An 18,184-nucleotide genomic window follows, 5' to 3' on the forward strand; every position below is an offset into this window, starting at 1 on the left:
CTCAAAATAAATTCAGTCTGTTGGTTCTTCCTTTTTTCAAATTGCCCATTTCACTAACACTGATACTGCTTGTGTATTAGAAAAAAAACCAAGAGTGTTGTTAGGGTGGCCATTTAAGCATTGACAAAAGTGAGGAAAAGCAGAACCAAAATGAAGAGAAAAGCAGGCAAAGATTACATAAAATTTGTGTTTATAATTAACATCCATACATGGTAATGTAGACATTCTATTATTATAATTCAAATGGAAACAGAGAACACTTTGGCAAGGTCTGCTGTTGATGGGCATCTTCAGGATCCCTACTCTTTCACCCTTTTTATTCTTCTTTGGATGGGACATTCTTTCAAACAAAGGACATATGACCAACCTAGCATGGCATACTGTCAGACTAGGACAGGAAGGATCCAAGTTCAAATACCCACTCTAAAAATATGCTGAAGCCATTTCATAATTGTAATTATGAAACTGCATTCTAAACAAATGCTTTGAGACAGATGTTGTGGAATATCTCATTATGCAGTTGTTGCAGCAGAACTATCTCCCTCACCACCATGGGGCGATATTGTACTAACTTCCCTGTGACAAGGAGTCTAGAAAAGAAAGAGAGGCTTATGCAGTAGGTCTCAAAATGTACTCCAGCAAAACTGTAGCTATTTCCACTGCATGTTCATTTAACTCTAACTGTCCTTGAGGAGGATTCCAGGGGAACATGAAAGCGCAGCAAATATAGCATTAGATGCCTGCTCCAGCTGAGATCATTTTGATTTTAAAATTTATGGGTTTTTAAAAGTATCCGTGCATTTTATAAAGGTTGTAAGATATTCTGATATCTTGAAAGTGGGGTATGACTCTACTAAATAAATAAATGAATGCAAATAAAGACATATGCTCAACACTCAACTACATTGCAATGGCACCCTCTGTGTGGGATTTAGATCACAAGAAATGCCAGCAGAGCATAAGTTCATAACTGGTTTTCTAAACCATGATCCAGTTCTAGAAAAGTTAGTTATAAGTACAGAACCTCTGAATATGTAGAAAGTACAGATTGAGTACATCTCAATTCTGCTTTATGGAAAGTTATGAGACTCACCAGCAACTTTCACTCTAAGCACCAGTTTGGTTCACTGAAGTTCTTCTTAACTGAGCTATTTTAAGAAAAGAACTACGCGACATCAAGAAACAACTAAGGCATCTAAGCAAACTGATTGAATATTTGAAAATTTCTTCTTTCCAAGACATTACCACCACTGTTAATCAATAAATTAAGAATGTTTCTAATATACTAGAAAGATTCATTCTGCTGTAATATTTAGCAACTGAAAATTCAGATTATGTAAATACAAAGGCAGAAAAAACAGTAAAAATTATTAGGGAATAATTGTATTATTTACATGTACAGCAGAAGTGGGTAACTTTGGGGGATCTTGGGTCCATTTTACTTTGGTAACATCCCTTTGCTGTGGATCATGGTCTACTGGGTGACCCAAAAATGCTTAAAAATTGTTTAAAGCAACAATGGAATCCCAAGAGTATCAAACTTAGCTAAATTTGACCTTTGCCATACTCTGTGGTCTCATTTTTTCCCTATTTTCCTCCCTTGGAATAAGGGAAGCAGCTATGGGAGTAACAGGGACAGTACCTAGCTCATGAACTGCATATTCCCTACTATGATACAGAGAGACTATTCCTGCATGGCTTAGCTGAACACAAAACCTTGGTTCAGTCAATGAGTCAAATGGAGACTGCAGCTGAGAAACTGAAAGTTGGAAGGACAGCAGTAAAGGAACTAGAAAAGACATCAACTCTAACAACATTTCACTGGATACCAAGGCCAAGGTCATCTGCACTAGTGTATTCCCAATCACAATGTATGGATGTGAAAGCAGGACAGCAAACAAAGCTGACAAGAAGAAAAGTGATTCTAGTTCCAACTGCAAGACAGGTCTGTGGATCTGGATTAACAGAAAGTCAAACAAGTGGGTCCTTGATCAAATCAAACCAGAACTCTCTCTGAAAACAAAAATGATGAAACTGAGGCTGCCATACTGCATAAACCTCATAAGACAGTAATGCTAGGGAAAGTTGAAGGTAGAAGAAGTGGAAGACTAAATGATTCTATTCCATAAAGGAAGCCATAGCCTTGAGTCTATCATTGCTTAGCAGGGTTGTCAAGGGCAGGACATTTTGAAGGACATTCATTCACTCATAGGGACACCATAAGCTATGATGGCACATAACAACAATTGCATCCAAAGCAATGTTCTCCTATTAGTTAGATTTGAATGGAATTTATACAGAAATATTGGTCATCCTTCTTTTATTATCCTACATCTTTATTTTATTAATGAACTGAATTTTGGAAAACAATTGTTTTTTCTAACAATAAATGAAGAAAAATAAAGCGATTAAAGAATTGATATTTTATGATATTCTAAGCAACCTGCTAGCTTCTTCTATAATGAAAATCTGATTTCTTGACAATGTGGAGATTATTTGATAAACTTAGTTTGTTGAGTATAGGATTTAGCTGCTTCAAAAAGTATTTTTGAAACCAGATTTCTTAATCATTCTTCAAATAATGATTGCAGTGCCTCTATTTATGAATAAAAAGGACTTGTAATCCTTTAGGTGAGTGAACAGTGGTGGTTACATGATATTGTATTATTTGACCCTTCTGACTTGCTGGTAGTACAACGAATGTTGGAAATGTGATGACTGCCAACATTCACACATGAATGCTGAGAATCCTAGCTCAAGAACACAGGATATTTTCTCAAGGTATTGATTTACCTGGCTCTTTAAGCTACCTAACCTTATTCTGTTATCTTATTCTGAACAGTATCAGAAGTGGATAAAAGTTGTTAATTATATCTGTATCACTCTTTCCATAAGTTATTTATCAAAGTAATGTCCTCACATTCAGCATCAGCTCATTCTTTTCCTGTCTTTAGATCTGTAAGAATTATTTCAATGATACTTTGAAATAATGAAGCATGTATTTAGCAAAGATTAGTTAGAAGTTGTGTGTACAGAGACCAGAATGTTTACGCACATGCACGCTCACACACACATGCTATAAACACTTGTCATACTATTGAGTTACAATTAATTACAGAGTAAAATTTCAAAAGGAAGACTCATAAGCCCCAATCCAGCTAAAGAAATGCAAGCAAACAAGGTTCTGCATTTGTATTCCTAGCTGCATGAGAACTGTGTATGCAAGTAGGTACTGGACATGGGTTTTCCTTTTTCTACACACAAAGCTCTCTTCAAAAAGTTGCAGTTATATCTATTAATTATAGTGGGCAAGAAGCACAATTTTAATTCTGCCCTGCTTCACTGTGCCACTAAACAGCACATCAACATGATCACAGCATTCTGAAGGTTCCAAACACAAAAGGTGTTACATATGTGTCCAGTGAGATTGTAGCAACAGGCAACAGTTATGCTTAGTAACTGTTCCTGAACTATAAAATTTCAAACAGCAGGTTTATATTAAAAAGAAAACCAATTTCTTTTACATATATAATAATATGTCAGTGAGAAGGCTAGGCTTCAGCCACCCCCTGCATTTGCTAATCTTGTATGTATTTTTTACATGTAGTAAAGTACTAAAAATGAATAAAGCCTGCAAGAACTGCACCTCATACTTTTTCTGTTTGTGTACTTTGCTTCATAATATTGTACAGGTCAAAGGACACTCCTGGATCTTTTGCATTTTTTACTTTGATTTATGCTCTTTCCATTAAGAAATGGTGCTCACGGAGGCCAACAAGCATTATAGACAAAGCAAAACATAACTAAATTAAAGAATATTGCATTGCTCTTTATAACATTTTTAAAAATAACTTTTTCAACTTGGAAAATGTTTTGTTTATTAATGAAAAAGAATAAATATTATTCTAAAAATATAAACCAGGGATTTGTGAAGTTCTTAAAACAACTTTTGATGTTTTAAATAGAGAACTATTGTTTCCAATTAGGTTGAAGGAGATCATTATTGATAATAATGTTACATAATGTCAGTAAGAACTTTATGAACCAATGAAAATTCAGGACTTGGGCATATATAAACTTCTGTCCCATAAAACAGAAACCACTAGAGTTTAAATAAGGTTTTCTGTTAGTCCTTTTCTTTTTATCATTTATATTAATAATATGGTGAAGGAATTCTGCAATCCTGATTTCAGTGATGCCTCCACGCAGGTTCAGAATAATAAAGAACTGATCAATAATGTGTTGATAATACTCTATTATTCTGTTCTTGAAGTTTGTGTACAAATGCTGTAGAAAGTATTTTCAGTGTACTGTTCACAAGTACCATGTTATTATTCCAAAATGAAAGCGGTATATTTGTAAGAAATTAAAAATAAATTCATAAGGAATCAATCAATCAATCAATCAATTGCCATCAGATTTAAATAACTTGACACTCAATATTTTTAGAGTTCATTTCAGCTAAAGTAAGTAATTGAAAACTAATTTCTTTCCTTAAAACTGTCAGTTCAGGAGAAAAACGTTCTACCCTGAATACTGTATGCAGCAGAAATTAGAAGACATTAAGGCCTTGAAAATGTTTTCCTGAGCACCTTATTAGCCCACACACATTCACACGCACACGCCATACTTACTGGTTAGAATTTTGTTTTAGAAATAATTTTCAGTATTACAAGCAAAACACATATAATTGATATTTATGAAGTTTTCCTAACACTGTTACTACATTCCAATGCCTTCTACTCCATTCTCACAGTACATTGTCTTTATCTGGGGATCAGATGCATCACAGATACTTATGATGGTTTATTCAAGGACTGGAGACAGTATATAATTTTTAGGAAGACTAACATTCCGATAAATTCTGTTTCTTACAGAGTAAGCATTTTGTTCACATGGCTGCAACATCACTACAGTACGCTTTTACCATAGGAAAATACTCAGTTTTGACCATTTGGGAGGAAAAATCTGCTGAGTTGCTATGTCTGTAATCATCCTTGGATCTGAATGGGATAAACTTATATGCTCCTTTTCAGGACACAGTTTCTTATGCATTCCTTCTGATGTTGCTGACTGATCAGAGCAAGATAAAACAAAGTCCATCAGCTTCATTTCTCAAGAAGAGTGATAAATTATTACTAACACATCCTGAATAGCTTTTTTAAAACAGCGAACTCAAACTAATGTGCATGGTTGTGTTTAACAAAGAGCTGATTTTCCTGTTATTATTGACTAGCTAAATAAAAACTAATATAAAATTATTTAAATTGATTTCATAGATCTAGTATCCAATTGCAGTCACAAAAATGAAAGAGCCTTACTCTTTTACAGTTGTTCCTTTGCAAGTAATTCTACCCACTTCTCCAACCAGTTATGAATTTAGGGACAGTACCTTTGTAATATAAAGCCATTAATAGGTCTGCTGCAGAAATGGATATTCACATAAATACCAAAAAATATATTAGTTTAACAGAAAGCCTAGCAAACCTACATTATACTACTACTTTCATGAACTGCTTCATTATCTATTTATTATTACAAGCTCTTTGTGAATCCTAAACAGATCTTAAACTATTAATGTTCAACACTTTATTGCAATATCTTTGTTTGTAATCACATAATATAACAAAGTTGTAAGCACTGTGTCTATTTCAGTAAGGACACAGACCAAAATAAAAACAAAAATTACTTTAACTTACAAGTATCAATATCTTATTTGTAAGCCGCCCCGAGGCTTCGGCAAGGGGCGGCATAGAAATGTTATAATAATAATAATAATAATAATAATAATAATAATAATAATTTGTTAATAAACACTACTTGAGTTATTGATGCTTGGTCTTTCCCACTACAAAGTTTAGAAAAATATACTTTTTAAAACCCTTCCAAAACAACAATTTTCAGTCTAAATTACATCTGAATTGGAGTGGTGGCAGTATTTGTATGTCTTGGAACAGACAATGAGTTTTAATTATATTTATGGGAGGATAAATGATTGGGAAGTTCTCCCACAGTGCAGTATCATGACACTGCTGAGCTTTGCAGGTACATGCAAAGCTTCCTACTCATCTAGTAGTCCTGAGCCTCAGCTGTCTAGTCCTGTATCCTAATTGTCTTTAAACACTGACTGCCGACATCCGGGGTTAGATAAGCAGGCCGCTACACAAATCTTAGTGATACAGCAAGGGAAGGGATTGTTTTCTAGCCTACTCTCTATGCTGTTTGGAAGCATGGAACAAAACAATTTGGCATTCAGAAATTTGGCCTCACAATGCATATTTCCAGGTTTATTTCCACTTCCAGAGTGTTATTGGATTTTGCCCCTCCCCCTGCTGAAAGAAACCTTGGGTGGCTTTCCCTCAAATCACATAAATCCTCCTCCCTGCCCTCCCTTAATTTCTAAAATCTCAGAGCCCAGAGGAAGCCAGGAGGGGGGAAAGTCACATTAGAGTTGCATGATGTGTTTTGTGATTTACACATCCTGTTAATCTAATCTACCTTTCCAATACACTATAAACTGGGCATGAGTAGGCCAACCTCTCCCCTTATGTTAGCCACTGCTAACATTTCATGATCACTGAAAACAATGAGCACCCTGAGCCACTTTGGTTTCTTTTTCCATTTTCCTTTATAAAAGCAAATATTGATGAATAATTTTTTCTTCCTAAGTTATCTATGCTATTCCCATTTCAATGCCAGGCTACCAGGTTTAGGACCACCAATTTCATTCTCTGTGTATGATTTTGTTATTCCTATGAATACACACATTAACTATGTTTCCTTGAATACCAGAAAGTATGTTACAAACAGTGAACACTGTAGAGCTAAATAAGCAATTTAAAGAGTCCAGAAGGCATGAGCCACTGTGGAGTACCTGCTTCCACTGTGCCAGGTATGCTGACTATTTTGTTACAGTGTGTGTGACGGGGAGGGGGGATATAACCAAGTGAAATGCAGAGGTACCGTCTGAGAGAAAAGTCATGGTGAAAAGAATGCCTGGGAATGGGTCCCTCGAAATCAAGTGGGTGCTGTTAGCACAGGTGGATGAAGCGTGACCTGGAAATGAACGTCTGAATGAGGGTCTGAGAGGAGGGCCCTCCACGCCCCCATCTGCACCCCACCCCCAGTACGCTCAAAGCACTGTTCCGACGGCCAAGAGCTGGGGGAGGCCAGAGAAAGAAACACCGGAGGGCGCAGGTGAGGGTCTTTTGCTGGCTGAATGCCCGTCCAGCCAGGCGCTGCTCATTGACAAGATGACGAAGGCGGCGAGAGGAAGCCGGAGCGTCTCCGTCAGAAAACCCAATCTCCAAAGGGGGGCGGAAGAAGGGAAAGTGGGCGTGCGACTAGTGACTCGGGATTCTGCGCCTGGGAATCCATTTCCCATAAGCCAGAGGCGGCGGCCACCAAGTCTCGCCCTTTTCTCCTCGCACAGAATACCCGTGCGGCTCTCCGGCCCCTCTCCGCCCTCGACGCCCCACTCACCCTCCGCCCTGAACCGCAGCTCCGACACGGTTTTCTGCACCGCGGGCATATCGCCTCAGCCGCCGGGGGACGGCCGGCAGCGGGCGAATCCACCTGCGCCTTGTCGCCGCCGCCGCCGCCTTCTCCTGCTTCGCCTCCGATGCCGCCCAGACGAAGCGTCGCTGCTCAACCCCGAGCCGGCTGCGCCGCACGACTCCCCGCCGCGCGCAGCTCTTCCCCGCCCTGTCCTGCGCCCCCTCGGAAAGAGAAAGGCAGGCGGCAAAACACTTCGGGGCGGGAAAGAAGCAACAGCCGGGGGAAGTCGCTCCCGAGAGACACTGCTGCAGACGCGAGACCTCCAGCTCGCGAGCCGGGCGCGCGGCTGCCTTTCCTGCTCCCGCCGCTTGGGCCAACTGACGGGCGGCGCGCGAGCGCTTAGCCTTGTGACTCGCGCGCTCCGCCGCTCCTCCCTCGCCCTCCCTCCCTCCCTCACAGCCCCCACCTCAGCCACCCTGGAGCGTACCAACTGAATCCTCCTCGAAACACCGCAGTCCTCGCCAGGCACCTGTTCTTCTCAGACCGCCCCGCCCCACCAGCCCTGAGTCCTTTCTGGAGCTCCTTTCCCCCCCTTTTTTAACTGGGGAATACAGTCAATGAAATGGACGGGCTGTCTTTTCACATAACTTTTGTATCCTCTTCCCAGCCGCAAACGTTGTCTTTTCTATCTGGAAAATAATGGAACAGCCCACGTTCTGGGCGGGCATTGCCTCACAGTAGGAGAAAGAAAAAGGAATTGTCTTGAATCAGGCGGGGCGGGGGAAGGAGGGAGAGACAGGCGGGGGCTGCGTGCCATGCATGCGGGTTGCAGCTAGTGCTGCTGGCCAAGCTCTCCATGGGGCGGCCCCAGGCGCATTTGGTGTGGCAGAGAGTTTGTGGGCGACGGCCGCTTTCATGCAGCTATGTTGCCTCACAGATCTTCGCACTTGAGCACAAGTCTAGCCCATTTCCTGACACTGCGGCTTTGTACCTGTAGCTCTACAGAAAGGGCTTCCCCTAGGGTAGTTGTCTGCTTGCTGCTGAAACGCAAGCCGGCGTTTAATCCACTTTCACGCATTTGATGACAAGAAAATGAAGAAGCAAACAAATCGTTCAGTCAATAGCCTGTCATTTGCAATTCCTGCTGCTGGCGTCCTTCCAGTCAGGTCCAAATTTCTTCCTCGGATAGTTACAGACGGAAAGTGCAAGATACAGATCATTCAGCAGCACCGTTACTGCGCTTTACAGCGTGTCATAAGTAAAACGAGAACCAAACGGTACCCCTGCCCCAAGAAGCTTACAATCTCCATGTTGATTGGAGGCAGTACAATACGGCTTTTGGTCAAAACGAGAGCCTTCATTAACTGGTAATACTGCACCATCCTTACTGAGCAGTGGAGCTGTTTCCTTCTGTCATCAGACATGCTCCAACAGCCCCTTTTTGTTTGTTTTAGGATATTTCACCATCAGAGCAACTCGTGTGTATATTCTTACATATACAGTTCTTACGACCCATTTTCCTTCCGTTATCTTCTTCCTTCTCCTTTTAAAAAATGTTCTTTTTATTTTCAGCTCTTCATTAAACGTTTTGTGCACTGTTTTTGTCACTATTGATTTTAGATACGGCTGTATTTAATATATCTCCCATGTTTTTTCTCATTAGAACTGCTTATTATACTACTTTTAGAAATCTGCTCTTCAGGAACTGTTACATCTCCTGTACAATTTTTCCTTTCAGCTTATCTAGCCAAATCTCATTTTTTTTCTCCATATCTGGGTATTTCATGAAGCTATTTTCACAGCTTAGTCATTAGTAGTTATTAGCTCTTGCTACAGCCTCCTATCAAAAGGATCAGTTGTATACATTGTGTGAAAGGGTTTCCTTCTGTTTATATGAAACTAATTCATACAGTGATGGTTATTCTCTGAAAGCAGTTTTGTATCCTTGATCCCCAGGTTCTTTTTCTCTCACCCTGCTTCTGGATACACAAGCTCTGATTAATGGAACCACAGTGGGCTTCCTTGCTGTGCTAGTGAATCCAGCAGAGGGAGTGGGTGAGAACTTCTTGTGTTTTCATTCCTAGAGCAATCTCCAGGTGTATTAAAGGCAAGTTTCATTAAAACAAGCCAACATAATTCAATGTAATCATTATGAATTATGCACAAACAAGTTAGTGCTCTTACTGTTGGGGTGCACCAGATTCAGATGGTTGTCACTGATAGCTATCATCTTCCCCACCCCCCACCCCCCACTCTTGCACAATGTCTTTGGAACTGAAGAGCTGAACCTCTTTTAAGGGCCAAATTCCTTCTTGGAGAAGCTTTCAGGGACTGCATTCCAGTGCTGTGCAGAGCAAAAGGCAAACTAGGGCCAGCCTTCCCATAACCAAAGCTCTCAGTAAGGCTTTGTGTGGGAAATGGTACCCCACCAAATTGTAGTTTTGTCATTGCCTACAGCAATGGAACAAATTTAAGAGTTGTTGTTGTAGTTGTTAAGACAATGCCACTGCTTGCTTTCCTGGTAAACTCCACCACCCCAAATTTCAAGCTTCTGAACTTTCTTCCTCTCAAGAAACTGTACTGAGCCTACACATTGTTCCTTAACAGCACCCTTACTATTTAGGGCACCAGGTAATCTTGCCCTGTCCTGCAGTGCCTGTAAAGCAAGGCTTGGCAACATCCAGTTATATCAAACAACATGTTCCGTAATCCCTGAGCACTGGTCATGCTGGCAGGGCTTTATGGGAATTGTAGTTCAAAACATCTGGATGTTACCAGATTGCTTACCCCAGTGATAAGCTGTAAGGGACTTCAGCAGGCCAACTGACATTCAACATCCTGTGACCCTCCAGAGCACTGAGCATGCTCAATCCTCCTTAGGTTGTTTTTGGAAACAGGTTGCCTGCTCTGGGGCTTTAATTTCATTGCTGTTGTTGCATTTTTGCATATCTTGGCAGAGCATATTGTATTTTTAATGTGCTGTTGTGAACCACCCAGAAATTAATTAAATAACTCCACTTCATTTCTCAGCAGCCCCATTTTGGCTCTATTATGGTGGGCACTAGAACACCTGAGTTTGGTAGCATAAGGGATGCTAGTTACAGCCAGTCATTCCAATCCAGTGATCTGTTCCAGGCAGAAAAGCAGCAATCCACACACTGAAATTTCTTTCTTTTTTTTAATGGTATTATCAGAACTGAACATGTACTCCAGGAATTAACACACATGCCATCTGTATTCTATCAATTTATCTTCTGAACTATTCTTTGCCTGTTTATTAATATTTAGTGTGTAGCCACCAAAATTATTCCATATTTTCTTCTGAGGAATATTCAATAAGTTAAGTCTAGAATTTTCCAATATACACAAACTTTTATCCACATTTAACATTTCATATTATTCAATTGTGTTAAAGAAGGGAGAAAATGTTTGAAATAGAGATTATTTTTAATTCCTTGATGGCAACTAATTGGAAGAAATGCATTGGCCATTCACTGATTGTTTTGTTTTATGGAATTTGGAAAGTTATGTTTCTATGTGCTTTAATATTAAGACAATAAAAATATTCAAAGGTTTGAAAATCAATTAATCAAGGAGAATTTTTGTTATACTGATAAATTCTAGGTGGTATTTTGCCTTGTTCTTTGTTTCCATTGGTATTAACACATATGAGAAAAGGGATTTATTGTTTATTCTGCATCACTATTCTTAGATTCAGTTGCAGAATTGAACTTTATTCGTGTTCTATTCCAGCTCATTTGCAAGGTGAGGGGCCTGTTATCCTCTAGTTGTTGTTTGACTACAGCTGCCATTATTCTTGATCACTGACAATGCTGGCTGGTGCTAGCAGAACTGGAGTTCAGCAACATATGGAAGGGCACAGCTTCCCCACCCCTAAATGTTAAACAGTGCTTATCAATAGGCGGGTTCCTAGAGAAGGCCATGGCACTGACAATTCTATGACAAATACTTTTTCTAGCACTCAGCTCCATGGGCTTGTAACAGCAGCATGTTCTAAAAGACAACAATAAAAGAAGCGGGATTATGACACATTCATCTTAAGCCTGCTAATATTTTATTTATACATATGTGTTTGAGAGAGTGCATGCTTAGATGGAGATAGGAACATTAGGACTGAATACACACCCGCACTGACCAAAAACACGATCATATTTCTAGCATGAATATAGCAAGAGTCATAATTACATTCTAAGTTAATCTTGCCTAAATGTAACAATATAGAAGAATGTATAGTTGTCATTAAGTCACAACTAGCTTCTACTGTAACTAGTGAATCAGGTAGTCATGGTTTAATAGGACAAACAAAGAGAGCTGTCCTATCCATGTTTACTCAGAAGTAAATATCACTGTGTTCATTGCTGCTTGCTCCCAGATAGGAATGCATACGATTGTATTCTAAGTCATAACGAACTTTACTGAATTAGAGGCACACTATTGCAAACAAGAAACTCCAGTGAACCATACTTTAGAACCCCCACCCCCAAGCAAATAAGAGAAGCACACATTACATTTATTTTGACAATCAGTTTATTTTCATTTCAGCAAATTTTCAAATGATTCCTGAACCCTGCTCAGCCCAGAGAAGGCCTTTAAACTATTATTTTCAGCGCATTTGTGGAAATGGCTTTCTTCAGCACCTTTTCCACCCTAACTTTTCAAACTGTTAGCTTAAAAAAAACAACAGACTGTCACAGCTTGACAAATCCACATCAGTTATGAAATCAAGAACACTCCCCACCTCCTGTGGATGGATAAAAAATAAGGATCAAACCATGAGTTATTCTAGGAAGAAGCATCAGCATTTCAGTTTCTGTCTTATTTTGACACTAGTGCTGACAATTTGCACAATGGGTAGCGGGCAAAAAAACATATTCACAATGTCATAGTGGTAAAATTAAACTTTTCTAATTTAAGCAAGGGTGGCTGAAATAATTTCTTTAATGCTTGATGCATTTTTTAATACTGCAGGACTGTGGTGTTTAGCAGTTAAACCAGTAAGACACAGAGTGTATTGACAGCCTCTCTGAAAATAGGTAAATTAAACATATAAAACATCTATTATTCCAGAGAGTATGATTGCCATATCAGACATGCCCTACAAAACCTAATACATTAAACCTTAAAATAAACCTTAAACCTTCAGAAATGAATCTTTTAAATAAATGTCTTGTTTATTTAGTATATTCTTTTTGATTGGTGAATCTTAATACATGTAAGCTTTCTTTCCTCATAATCAGTTAAGTAAATTGATCTTGTTGTCAGAGGTGAAAGATTACTTTGAGGATGGTTTTGGAAGTGTGGGATTGGTTTCAAAAATAAGCCCTAGTTATTCTGAAAGAGTTTTTGAGTTTTTACATTTATGTTTTTATGTACAATGAGAAATGTAGGCTTAAGATTTTGAAATAAAAGTGAGTTCCACATAGGCCTTTCTCCAGAAAGCCTGACAGCAGCCTGCTGCCAGAAAATAATATGTGCTTCTCTGCATCATTAGTCTGCAGCATTCTGTACTCAGTGTGGAGCCAGACTTGAGCATTGCATGTGATCATTTGTACAGGTCCCAAACTGGAAATAAATACAGAAATGGAATAAAGGAAGGGAATGAATGAATGAATGAATGGGAAAAGGTACCTGGGAGTAAAAGGAAGTATATATATATTCCTTCCTATAAAAGAATTATTTGGATCAGCAACAGAATGTTGCAGTATATCCTCACCTCATAGCAGAAGCATCTTTCTTCAGGTTTCCTGCCAGTCAGTCATGCCCTCCTTCATGTCATAAGGAGCTTAAGCACGGCTTTCCTTTTCCTCTAACACCACCACCTCTTTCCTTCCCCCATCTCCTAACTTGCACACAAGATTCTGGCTATGGAGAATATTCATTCTTCATTGGTGTGACTTTTAGAGGATTGGAGATTTTTGTCCCTTATATTGGGAAGGTATTTTTTTGGAGGGAGGGGTAACTTCTAGCAATCTTAAGGTTTCAGGGAATTATTGTAAATAAATAATATTATAAATTCTGAAATGTGACAAGTGTGGACATTTACATGTTTGGCGCTTTTTAAACAAGTCAGTTTTGTATTAGGTACTATTTTAGCTGCTAAAATACAGTTTTTAAATTTTGCATTATTAAAAAATTGCATGATTTTAAAAATTACATTACAGTTTGGAACTGTTGTAAGCCCTGACAACTATACTTGAGTGATTTATGTTAAATACCTAATAAAATCTCACTAATGCCAGATATATTTGGTGAATGTCTGAAAAAATATACCCATCTTTAACATATAGACGCATGAACTTAAACATTACAGCTAAGCGAAGGTTGACAGTCCTGGTGCATCTCTGACACTACAACATGCACCCAATTCCCGGGAATGAGGACCACTGAAATTTATTTATATGGTACTCTAGAATATTCAGAGTTCCTTGTGTGCAATGTCTTAGTGAGTTTTACATGAATATTATTTCATAGGTTGGAATTATTATTCTTGTTTTGCATATGGTATGCCTGCCTGCATTTATATAAGGTCGAGTAATAGTGGCTTAACTTTAGTCACACACTGAGTTTATAGCTGAAGTTAGGTTTGAACCAAGATCTTCCTGGTTCACACTCTTAGCCACTAAGCTACACAAACTGACAAAGTAATGAGGTATATCTCAAATTGGTTCAGCATCACAAAGAAGTGCAAGTAATTGTTGCTTCGCTTCTCACTTCTACTGCAGTATCCAAGGAGACTTTGTGGAACTTACCATGAATGAGAACCATGAGTCCCATTTTGTACATCAGATATTAATGAGGATAACAGAAGCATGTGTCAATCACCCTCCCACATGTACGCACATGTGCACGTGCACACACACACACACACACACTGCTGCTTTGCCTGCAGTTACCAGTCATCTTCTGCTTTGACTGTGGAATATTTGGAGTATTGATTGTGTGAATCATCTGTGGAGGACTGTGGAACCTGGAACAATTCTGCCTTGCAGTAGCAGACTAGATGGCCTTCTAGTTCCCTTCAATGGTTACTGGCTCCATCATTCTAAGATCATCCTGGACAGGGTGTCTCTGAGTGACAACTGAATCATACCTAAAAGAGAACATTTTTCCTTACTAAATTTAAATCAGTGGCAGCTGTTTAGTGGAACAACTGAACTGGCAAATTTCTCACTTGAGCCAAGGTAAACCCTACTCCTGTTGAGAAAGTGATTTTTACAATTCAGTGGAAAAATATTTTTACTCCGAGAATGCAAATAGTTAATTTGGCTGCATGTCTTATTCTGTAAGCATAGCATTTTGTCAGCATCTTGGCATCTTCCTTTAATTTAATGAGTGGACTACTGTAAAAGACAAATTAAATTTTTATTTCCATACTTATTAGCAAAACAGGTAACCCAGTTATGGAGTCTATTAAAAATTAACATGTTCTAAAGTCCTATGAAACCTAAATAGAGTTGATTGCATTCATTTAGATCACATTTTGAAGCATAAACAATGATATGAAATGCAATGAACCAAGCACAAGTTATCAGCTTTCAGTAGCTTGTTTGTTCATGACAGAAGCAAAATGTCTGTCTCCTTGTAAGAATGGCATATTATCACATTCTGATGCTCTGGAAAATGGAGCTTGGGATTTAATCCATTGACCCCCAGATCCTTTTAAAGAAATCTCACTGCACCATTCAGACATCTGTTCCTGTTCCTTATCTGCCTGTTTACCCTATGTGATTTAAATAATGTCTCCCTGTTTATTGCCTATTGATATTATAGTCATTAATATTATATTATGATTGACCAGATTGTATACAGTCTTCCCCTCCCTCTTTTGTTGCACATACACGTAAAGGAAATGCTTTTGCTTTATCTATTTAGTTTTACATTACTGGAAGAAAAATGTTAGTGAATTTAGTAGTGCTGGGGAAATAGAGAAAGGTTGCTTATATGTGTCTTTGTGTTATAAAAACAAATCTGCAGTGTCCCTGCTCCTCTTGCCTAGAAAGAACCAGAATTCCAAACCGGGCTCCTTTTTTGTTCCCTGAAGTGTTATTAGTCATGTGTTCCTTTAAGAGACTGAGACTCTCCACCTGCCTGAGGCGGCTGCTACATTTAGTCGCAAAGTTAATCCTCTGCAGAAGGCTTCCAAGGAAAGCTACAGGATGTCCATTTTTCTGCTAGCAGCAGCAAAGCTGCTCTGACCGGTTTTTCTTGTCATGTTGTAATCAGACTTGCTTAGATGTTCAAGCTCACACCCAAGTCCTATAGTTATTTGTATGCCTTTCTGGTTGTTATGCCAACATCCTGTAATCACTGATATCTGCTGTATATTGTGTTATGTCCCCTGAACAGATTTCTCACATTGATTTGACTATGAATATATTATGTTCATCATCAACCCTGCTCCTGTGTACGCGACTCAAAACCTATAAAACACTCTATATGTTTAGCTGGTAAGTGTACCTCTACCTGGCAGTGTTGTTGTAGATTTATACTCTGCAGAGGGGTTTATTTGGGTTGTTCTCACCAATGAAACTGCTGAGGTTTGAGGTGAAGGTGTCTACCTGTGGATCTGAGTGAACATTCTCATGGCTGCTAACCGAGATTCCAAGTAGCCATAGAGAGGAAATATATGAAGCAAAGGTGTCAGACTGCATAAATGCATACTCTGATGATGAGTCTTCAAACCCAATGTACACCTTCAACAATAAGGCTGTCTAATCTTCTGATCTTCAGGTGGAAAGAAGGCCTATATATTCAAACTAAGGCAAGGCTTAACTGAGGCAAGCAATAGGCAAGTAATCTTGGATGTTACTTACTAAGCAGTCCTTGGTGAACCTGAGTGCCACCATGTGCTACAGCAACACAACAGAGCGGATTGTACTTGATGTTTCATTCTTCTCCTTTTCTCTCTCTGTGCTTTTATACCACTTTCTTCCAGCAGTCTTCGTTCTTTCTGAAATTGATAGGTGATATCATGTTGACTTTGTATTAGTTTGTTGCTAATGTTCACTGTCAGTTACAAGTTCACAAATGCCATGAGATCTGCTTAAGTGCTTTGTCAACATCTGTGTGAAAAACAGAAACAACTCTGGATCACAGAGCAAAGGCCAGTGCCTAAGTTCTAACCCCCAACTGGACTCATGTTTCTCTTTTCCCCTCTGCAACTTTCTCCTCACATCCATTTTCCCATTTTTCTTTCAGTTTCCCTTCTTCATGGCAACTCAGCATGAATATTCAGCTAGTCAACATCCAAACAGGGAAGCATCTTCAATGGCAGGCCATTGAACCACAGTCCCTCACTCATGCTTTGCTAGTAACTGCAAGTCTAAGGATATTATTGTGCTAAAATTAATCAGAGCAATGGCTTCCCTCTTGATGGCCAGCACTTATGTTAACCCAGGAAGGCTTTTCCTTTTTGAAAGAGAGAATACAGAGACTCTGATCATGAGGCTGATTATGAGCTGAGACTTGCAAAGAATATCAGGAGCAACAAAAAGGGCTTCTATCAACATGTGAATAGCAAATAGAAGGGGAGACGGGGGATGGGGGATTCGGTGACTGATGTGAGGGAACAGGCACAGATGTGAAATGATTATTTTGCTTCTGTATTCTCTCTAAAGCAGGATAGGGCAGATCTACATGGGGGACCAGATGAAGCCAGGGATTTAGGGGAACAGATTAGAGTCACCCTCCTAGAACTCGAGATATTTCTCAGGGCACTGGATGTTACAAAGGCACTGGGTGCTGATGGGTTACACCTGAGGGTACTTTGGGAGTTGGTTGGGGTAGTCTCGTGGCTGTTGGTCTCCATTTTTGAGGCCTCGTGGAGAATAAGTGAGGTTCCAGAGGACTGGAGGGTGGCGTCAGTGGTCCCAGTTTTCAAAAAAGTTAGTAGAGGGGACATGGGGAATTACAGACCAGTTAGCCTTGCATCCATTCTGGGAAAGACAATGGAAAGGCTCATAATAGTGGAAGATCTAGTAACCCTAGATAGGGAAGGGAGGTTGGCGGCCATGCAACATGGCTTCTGCAAAAACAGGTCCTGCCAGATGAATCTTGTGGAATTCTGTGACAAGGTTTCGAGGTGGCTAGATGGAGGGGATGTGGTGGAAGTGGTTTACCTGGGTTTCAACAGGGCCTTTGAGAAGGTGCTGCATGATATCCTGGTTGAGAAATTGAGGAGTTTTGTGTAAGACCGATGCACTGTCTGATAGATTACGGCATGGCTGACAGACTGAAAGCAGAGGGTAACTATTAATGGGGAAACATCAGGATGGCAGCCAGTGATGAGTGAGGTCCCCCAGGACTCTGTCCTGGGACCAATCCTGTTCAATCTTTTCATCAATGGCCTGGAAAAGCAGGTGACCAGTCTGCTGATCAAATTTGCAGATGATACTAAAATGGGGGTTGAATCCCATCCCATAAATAAATCCCAGTGAAAATTATTCTGAGTCAACATGATTATTGTTTAGATTGATCTGGAAATCACCAAATTATTGTATAAATTGAACTTGGCATGTTTGACACAAACTAGGCTCCATACAAGCCAGACTAAATTGATAGCCTGCATAATACAAAACAGAACTGCTTCTCTCCTGATGTGACATATTTTGCAAATTAGATAAACATCTTTAAAAGAAATCTACCATTAAATGAGTTCAGGATCTGC

At 39.5% G+C, this 18,184-nt stretch overlaps 1 protein-coding gene across 2 annotated transcripts in view; it reads right to left on the bottom strand.

Moving 5' to 3' along the window:
- ATP8A1 (ATPase phospholipid transporting 8A1) overlaps positions 1-7,820 on the bottom strand; it is a 99,878-nt gene extending 92,058 nt beyond the window's left edge. For both annotated transcript variants that reach the window (XM_044417876.1, XM_044417875.1), the window contains exon 1: positions 7,483-7,820. In XM_044417876.1, coding sequence (XP_044273811.1) covers positions 7,483-7,531 — 49 coding nt within the window. In that variant the 5' untranslated portion in view covers positions 7,532-7,820. The remainder of the gene's footprint in view (positions 1-7,482) is intronic.
- Between the last annotated feature and the right edge of the window lie 10,364 nt (positions 7,821-18,184).

Source organism: Varanus komodoensis, unplaced genomic scaffold, assembly GCF_004798865.1.
Source record: "Varanus komodoensis strain SLA01 unplaced genomic scaffold, ASM479886v1 scaffold9, whole genome shotgun sequence".
Taxonomy (NCBI): Eukaryota; Metazoa; Chordata; class Lepidosauria; order Squamata; family Varanidae; genus Varanus; species Varanus komodoensis.